This window comes from Pseudochaenichthys georgianus, unplaced genomic scaffold (genome assembly GCF_902827115.2).
Source record: "Pseudochaenichthys georgianus unplaced genomic scaffold, fPseGeo1.2 scaffold_350_arrow_ctg1, whole genome shotgun sequence".
Classification (NCBI taxonomy): Eukaryota; Metazoa; Chordata; class Actinopteri; order Perciformes; family Channichthyidae; genus Pseudochaenichthys; species Pseudochaenichthys georgianus.
The window spans coordinates 142588-150762 of record NW_027262960.1 but is presented as its reverse complement, the minus strand read 5'-3'; the positions used below and the strand labels follow the sequence as shown (position 1 = coordinate 150762).

At 35.0% G+C, this 8175-nt stretch overlaps 1 protein-coding gene across 1 annotated transcript in view; it reads left to right on the top strand.

Moving 5' to 3' along the window:
• The window catches only part of LOC117442203 (MAGUK p55 subfamily member 4-like), a 27452-nt gene that overhangs the window by 1355 nt on the left and 17922 nt on the right, over nucleotides 1-8175 (top strand). The window contains exon 2 of the mRNA XM_034078204.1: nucleotides 7040-7171. Within this exon, the coding sequence (XP_033934095.1) occupies nucleotides 7040-7171 (132 nt within the window). The remainder of the gene's footprint in view (nucleotides 1-7039; nucleotides 7172-8175) is intronic.

Genomic DNA, 8175 nt, shown 5'->3' with positions numbered 1-8175 from the left:
GTGTACAGGTATTTGAGTTCAACATGTAAGAAGTAGAAAGTACAGGTATTTGAGTTCAACATGTAAGAAGTAGAAAGTACAGGTATTTGAGTTCAACATGTAAGAAGTAGAAAGTACAGGTATTTGAGTTCAACATGTAAGAAGTAGAAAGTACAGGTATTTGAGTTCAAAGTGTAAGAAGTAGAAAGTACAGGTATTTGGGTTCAACATGTAAGAAGTAGAAAGTACAGGTATTTGTGTTCAACATGTAAGAAGTAGAAAGTACAGGTATTTGTGTTCAACATGTAAGAAGTAGAAAGTACAGGTATTTGTGTTCAACATGTAAGAAGTAGAAAGTACAGGTATTTGAGTTAAACATGTAAGAAGTAGAAAGTACAAGTATTTGAGTTCAACATGAGAGAAGCAGAAAGTACAGGTATTTGGGTTCAACATGAGAGAAGTAGAAAGTACAAGTATTTGATTTCAACATGTAAGAAGTAGAAAGTACAGATATTTGAGTTCAACATGTGAGAAGTAGAAAGTACAGGTATTTGGGTTCAACATGTAAGAAGTAGAAAGTACAGGTATTTGTGTTCAACATGTAAGAAGTAGAAAGTACAGGTATTTGTGTTCAACATGTAAGAAGTAGAAAGTACAGGTATTTGTGTTCAACATGTAAGAAGTAGAAAGTACAGGTATTTGGGTTCAACATGTAAGAAGTAGAAAGTACAAGTATTTGAGTTCAACATGAGAGAAGCAGAAAGTACAGGTATTTGTGTTCAACATGAGAGAAGTAGAAAGTACAAGTATTTGAGTTCAACATGTAAGAAGTAGAAAGTACAGGTATTTGTGTTCAACATGTAAGAAGTAGAAAGTACAGGTATTTGAGTTAAACATGTAAGAAGTAGAAAGTATAAGTATTTGAGTTCAACATGAGAGAAGCAGAAAGTACAGGTATTTGTGTTCAACATGAGAGAAGTAGAAAGTACAAGTATTTGAGTTCAACATGTAAGAAGTAGAAAGTACAGGTATTTGTGTTCAACATGTAAGAAGTAGAAAGTACAGGTATTTGAGTTAAACATGTAAGAAGTAGAAAGTACAAGTATTTGAGTTCAACATGAGAGAAGCAGAAAGTACAGGTATTTGGGTTCAACATGTAAGAAGTAGAAAGTACAGGTATTTGAGTTCAACATGTGAGAAGTAGAAAGTACAGGTATTTGAGTTCAACATGTGAGAAGTAGAAAGTACAGGTATTTGAGTTCAACATGTAAGAAGTAGAAAGTACAGGTATTTGAGTTCAAAGTGTAAGAAGTAGAAAGTACAGGTATTTGGGTTCAACATGTAATAAGTAGAAAGTACAGGTATTTGTGTTCAACATGTAAGAAGTAGAAAGTACAGGTATTTGTGTTCAACATGTAAGAAGTAGAAAGTACAGGTATTTGTGTTCAACATGTAAGAAGTAGAAAGTACAGGTATTTGGGTTCAACATGTAAGAAGTAGAAAGTACAAGTATTTGAGTTCAACATGAGAGAAGCAGAAAGTACAGGTATTTGTGTTCAACATGAGAGAAGTAGAAAGTACAAGTATTTGAGTTCAACATGTAAGAAGTAGAAAGTACAGGTATTTGTGTTCAACATGTAAGAAGTAGAAAGTACAGGTATTTGAGTTAAACATGTAAGAAGTAGAAAGTATAAGTATTTGAGTTCAACATGAGAGAAGCAGAAAGTACAGGTATTTGGGTTCAACATGAGAGAAGTAGAAAGTACAAGTATTTGATTTCAACATGTAAGAAGTAGAAAGTACAGGTATTTGAGTTCAACATGTGAGAAGTAGAAAGTACAGGTATTTGGGTTCAACATGTAAGAAGTAGAAAGTACAGGTATTTGAGTTCAACATGTGAGAAGTAGAAAGTACAGGTATTTGAGTTCAACATGTAAGAAGTAGAAAGTACAGGTATTTGAGTTCAACGTGTAAGAAGTAGAAAGTACAGGTATTTGAGTTCAACATGTAAGAAGTAGAAAGTACAGGTATTTGAGTTCAACATGTAAGAAGTAGAAAGTACAGGTATTTGAGTTCAACATGTGAGAAGTAGAAAGTACAGGTATTTGAGTTCAACATGTAAGAAGTAGAAAGTACAGGTATTTGAGTTCAACATGTAAGAAGTAGAAAGTACAGGTATTTGAGTTCAAAGTGTAAGAAGTAGAAAGTACAGGTATTTGGGTTCAACATGTAAGAAGTAGAAAGTACAGGTATTTGTGTTCAACATGTAAGAAGTAGAAAGTACAGGTATTTGTGTTCAACATGTAAGAAGTAGAAAGTACAGGTATTTGTGTTCAACATGTAAGAAGTAGAAAGTACAGGTATTTGAGTTAAACATGTAAGAAGTAGAAAGTACAAGTATTTGAGTTCAACATGAGAGAAGCAGAAAGTACAGGTATTTGGGTTCAACATGAGAGAAGTAGAAAGTACAAGTATTTGATTTCAACATGTAAGAAGTAGAAAGTACAGGTATTTGAGTTCAACATGTGAGAAGTAGAAAGTACAGGTATTTGGGTTCAACATGTAAGAAGTAGAAAGTACAGGTATTTGTGTTCAACATGTAAGAAGTAGAAAGTACAGGTATTTGTGTTCAACATGTAAGAAGTAGAAAGTACAGGTATTTGTGTTCAACATGTAAGAAGTCGAAAGTACAGGTATTTGGGTTCAACATGTAAGAAGTAGAAAGTACAAGTATTTGAGTTCAACATGAGAGAAGCAGAAAGTACAGGTATTTGTGTTCAACATGAGAGAAGTAGAAAGTACAAGTATTTGAGTTCAACATGTAAGAAGTAGAAAGTACAGGTATTTGTGTTCAACATGTAAGAAGTAGAAAGTACAGGTATTTGAGTTAAACATGTAAGAAGTAGAAAGTATAAGTATTTGAGTTCAACATGAGAGAAGCAGAAAGTACAGGTATTTGGGTTCAACATGAGAGAAGTAGAAAGTACAGGTATTTGGGTTCAACATGTAAGAAGTAGAAAGTACAGGTATTTGAGTTCAACATGTGAGAAGTAGAAAGTACAGGTATTTGAGTTCAACATGTAAGAAGTAGAAAGTACAGGTATTTGAGTTCAACGTGTAAGAAGTAGAAAGTACAGGTATTTGAGTTCAACATGTAAGAAGTAGAAAGTACAGGTATTTGAGTTCAACATGTAAGAAGTAGAAAGTACAGGTATTTGAGTTCAACATGTGAGAAGTAGAAAGTACAGGTATTTGAGTTCAACATGTAAGAAGTAGAAAGTACAGGTATTTGAGTTCAACATGTAAGAAGTAGAAAGTACAGGTATTTGAGTTCAAAGTGTAAGAAGTAGAAAGTACAGGTATTTGGGTTCAACATGTAAGAAGTAGAAAGTACAGGTATTTGTGTTCAACATGTAAGAAGTAGAAAGTACAGGTATTTGTGTTCAACATGTAAGAAGTAGAAAGTACAGGTATTTGTGTTCAACATGTAAGAAGTAGAAAGTACAGGTATTTGAGTTAAACATGTAAGAAGTAGAAAGTACAAGTATTTGAGTTCAACATGAGAGAAGCAGAAAGTACAGGTATTTGGGTTCAACATGAGAGAAGTAGAAAGTACAAGTATTTGATTTCAACATGTAAGAAGTAGAAAGTACAGGTATTTGAGTTCAACATGTGAGAAGTAGAAAGTACAGGTATTTGGGTTCAACATGTAAGAAGTAGAAAGTACAGGTATTTGAGTTCAACATGTGAGAAGTAGAAAGTACAGGTATTTGAGTTCAACATGTAAGAAGTAGAAAGTACAGGTATTTGAGTTCAAAGTGTAAGAAGTAGAAAGTACAGGTATTTGGGTTCAACATGTAAGAAGTAGAAAGTACAGGTATTTGTGTTCAACATGTAAGAAGTAGAAAGTACAGGTATTTGTGTTCAAAGTGTAAGAAGTAGAAAGTACAGGTATTTGAGTTCAACATGTAAGAAGTAGAAAGTACAGGTATTTGTGTTCAACATGTAAGAAGTAGAAAGTACAGGTATTTGTGTTCAACATATAAGAAGTAGAAAGTACAGGTATTTGTGTTCAACATGTAAGAAGTAGAAAGTACAGGTATTTGTGTTCAACATGTAAGAAATAGAAAGTACAGGTATTTGAGTTCAACATGTAAGAAGTAGAAAGTACAGGTATTTTAGTTCAAAGTGTAAGACGTAGAAAGTACAGGTATTTGTGTTCAACATGTGAGAAGTAGAAAGTTCAGGTATTTGGGTTCAAAGTGTAAGAAGTAGAAAGTACAGGTATTTGGGTTCAACGTGAGAGAAGTAGAAAGTACAGGTATTTGAGTTCAACATGTAAGAAGTAGAAAGTACAGGTATTTGTGTTCAAAGTGTAAGAAGTAGAAAGTACAGGTATTTGAGTTCAACATGTAAGAAGTAGAAAGTACAGGTATTTGTGTTCAACATGTAAGAAGTAGAAAGTACAGGTATTTGTGTTCAACATATAAGAAGTAGAAAGTACAGGTATTTGTGTTCAACATGTAAGAAGTAGAAAGTACAGGTATTTGTGTTCAACATGTAAGAAATAGAAAGTACAGGTATTTGAGTTCAACATGTAAGAAGTAGAAAGTACAGGTATTTTAGTTCAAAGTGTAAGACGTAGAAAGTACAGGTATTTGTGTTCAACATGTGAGAAGTAGAAAGTTCAGGTATTTGGGTTCAAAGTGTAAGAAGTAGAAAGTACAGGTATTTGGGTTCAACGTGTGAGAAGTAGAAAGTACAGGTATTTGAGTTCAAAGTGTAAGACGTAGAAAGTACAGGTATTTTAGTTCAAAGTGTAAGACGTAGAAAGTACAGGTATTTGTGTTCAACATGTAAGAAGTAGAAAGTACAGGTATTTGGGTTCAAAGTGTGAGAAGTAGAAAGTACAGGTATTTGAGTTCAAAGTGTAAGAAGTAGAAAGTACAGGTATTTGAGTTCAACATGTGAGAAGTAGAAAGTACAGGTATTTGGGTTCAACATGTAAGAAGTAGAAAGTACAGGTATTTGAGTTCAACATGTGAGAAGTAGAAAGTACAGGTATTTGAGTTCAACATGTAAGAAGTAGAAAGTACAGGTATTTGAGTTCAACATGTAAGAAGTAGAAAGTACAGGTATTTGAGTTCAAAGTGTAAGAAGTAGAAAGTACAGGTATTTGGGTTCAACATGTAAGAAGTAGAAAGTACAAGTATTTGAGTTCAACATGAGAGAAGCAGAAAGTACAGGTATTTGTGTTCAACATGAGAGAAGTAGAAAGTACAAGTATTTGAGTTCAACATGAGAGAAGCAGAAAGTACAGGTATTTGGGTTCAACATGTAAGAAGTAGAAAGTACAGGTATTTGGGTTCAACATGTAAGAAGTAGAAAGTACAGGTATTTGAGTTCAACATGTAAGAAGTAGAAAGTACAGGTATTTGGGTTCAACATGTAAGAAGTAGAATGTACAGGTATTTGAGTTCAACATGTAAGAAGTAGAAAGTACAGGTATTTGAGTTCAACATGTAAGAAGTAGAAAGTACAGGTATTTGAGTTCAAAGTGTAAGAAGTAGAAAGTACAGGTATTTGGGTTCAACATGTAAGAAGTAGAAAGTACAGGTATTTGTGTTCAACATGTAAGAAGTAGAAAGTACAGGTATTTGTGTTCAACATGTAAGAAGTAGAAAGTACAGGTATTTGGGTTCAACATGTAAGAAGTAGAAAGTACAAGTATTTGAGTTCAACATGAGAGAAGCAGAAAGTACAGGTATTTGTGTTCAACATGAGAGAAGTAGAAAGTACAAGTATTTGAGTTCAACATGTAAGAAGTAGAAAGTACAGGTATTTGAGTTAAACATGTAAGAAGTAGAAAGTACAAGTATTTGAGTTCAACATGAGAGAAGCAGAAAGTACAGGTATTTGGGGTCAACATGAGAGAAGTAGAAAGTACAAGTATTTGAGTTCAACATGTAAGAAGTAGAAAGTACAGGTATTTGAGTTCAACATGTGAGAAGTAGAAAGTACAGGTATTTGGGTTCAACATGTAAGAAGTAGAAAGTACAGGTATTTGAGTTCAACATGTGAGAAGTAGAAAGTACAGGTATTTGAGTTCAACATGTAAGAAGTAGAAAGTACAGGTATTTGAGTTCAACATGTAAGAAGTAGAAAGTACAGGTATTTGAGTTCAAAGTGTAAGAAGTAGAAAGTACAGGTATTTGGGTTCAACATGTAAGAAGTAGAAAGTACAGGTATTTGAGTTCAACATGTAAGAAGTAGAAAGTACAGGTATTTGAGTTCAACATGTAAGAAGTAGAAAGTACAGGTATTTGTGTTCAAAGTGTAAGAAGTAGAAAGTACAGGTATTTGAGTTCAACATGTAAGAAGTAGAAAGTACAGGTATTTGTGTTCAACATGTAAGAAGTAGAAAGTACAGGTATTTGTGTTCAACATATAAGAAGTAGAAAGTACAGGTATTTGTGTTCAACATGTAAGAAGTATAAAGTACAGGTATTTGTGTTCAACATGTAAGAAATAGAAAGTACAGGTATTTGAGTTCAACATGTAAGAAGTAGAAAGTACAGGTATTTTAGTTCAAAGTGTAAGACGTAGAAAGTACAGGTATTTGTGTTCAACATGTGAGAAGTAGAAAGTTCAGGTATTTGGGTTCAAAGTGTGAGAAGTAGAAAGTACAGGTATTTGAGTTCAAAGTGTAAGACGTAGAAAGTACCGATATTTTAGTTCAAAGTGTAAGACGTAGAAAGTACAGGTATTTGTGTTCAACATGTAAGAAGTAGAAAGTACAGGTATTTGGGTTCAAAGTGTAAGACGTAGAAAGTACAGGTATTTGTGTTCAACATGTAAGAAGTAGAAAGTACAGGTATTTGGGTTCAAAGTGTAAGACGTCAAAGTAAAAAGTCGTCAGAAAAATAAGTAGTGGAGTAAAGTACTGATACCAGAAAAATGTACTTAAGTACATTAACGAAGTATTTGTACTCCACTACTTCCCACCTCTGATCATAAATATATATCCTGTATAAGACATATATGTGTATTCGTCCTCCAGGCGCTGCTCTCCTCCCACGACAGTGTAGCGCAGGCGGACTTCGGGCCGGTGTTGCCTCCTCTTCCTGATGACATGGCGGAGGACGAGGAGGCCATGAGGATCGTCTGTCTGGTGAAGAACAACCAGCCGCTGGTGAGACTGGAGATTAACGCTGCTTCTGATTTATAGCTTTCTACTCAAGAGCCATTTGTAGTTTGTGTGATGGTAGCATCTAAGTTGTAGTTGTTTTTACTGATGTTAACGTAAGTGAAAATATCCTGGTGTGACTCAATGTGTTGTGTTTAAGCTTCATGTACTGCATCCCTGGGTTGAATGCCTGGACTGAGAGTTATCCATATTGAGATCAAATAAGATAAGATCAGATGGACCTTTATTCATCCCTTCAGTAGTTTAACAGCAACAGGCTAAGAGCGAACGTACAGTACAGATTCACACAAGATTAATACAATTAAAGATAAAATTAAAGCTGCTAAAACAAGAAATGAATTAAATGAACAAATATGTTGATTTAAAATGTAATCGGCCGAGCAAGTTATTTAATATAATCTAAAAGGTAGATTTTGGGTTTCCTTATTGAGTAATTCATACATGTTATTACTTGATTGCACCGACCAGATCCAACATTTGATCCGTGGATGTAGTGATATGTCTGAGGGGTGAGAGAGTTGCTGATCTAGAACTGGTGACAACTTAGTACATTTAAGAAGAGACGTGATAACTTAGTTGATGTTCAGCTATAAGAAGAGACGTCTACTTCCTGTCTTGTCTTCTAAGATACAACATTTGATCAGTCGATCTAGTAATACTGTGTGTCTGAGGGTTGAGAGAGCTGCTATAACTGGTGATAACTTAGTAAATGTTCAGCTTTAAGAAGAGACGTGTCCTTCCTCTCTCGTCCTCTAAGAACGTTGCTCAGCGTAGAGGAAGTGTAGACGCAGTGGGAGTGATTCGCAGTCGATGGAGCAGCCTCCGCCGCCTCACCCTGGACCGCCTGGTCCCGGCGCAGAGGGCATGGTCGGGGGAGGAGCTTAGAGCGACAGAGGGTGAATCTCGCCCGCTGCCTCTCCCTCGGGGGGGGCGATCACGACCCTTTCTCCCCCGATACGAGTCCACGGGAAGCTGCCGATTGAGACCGC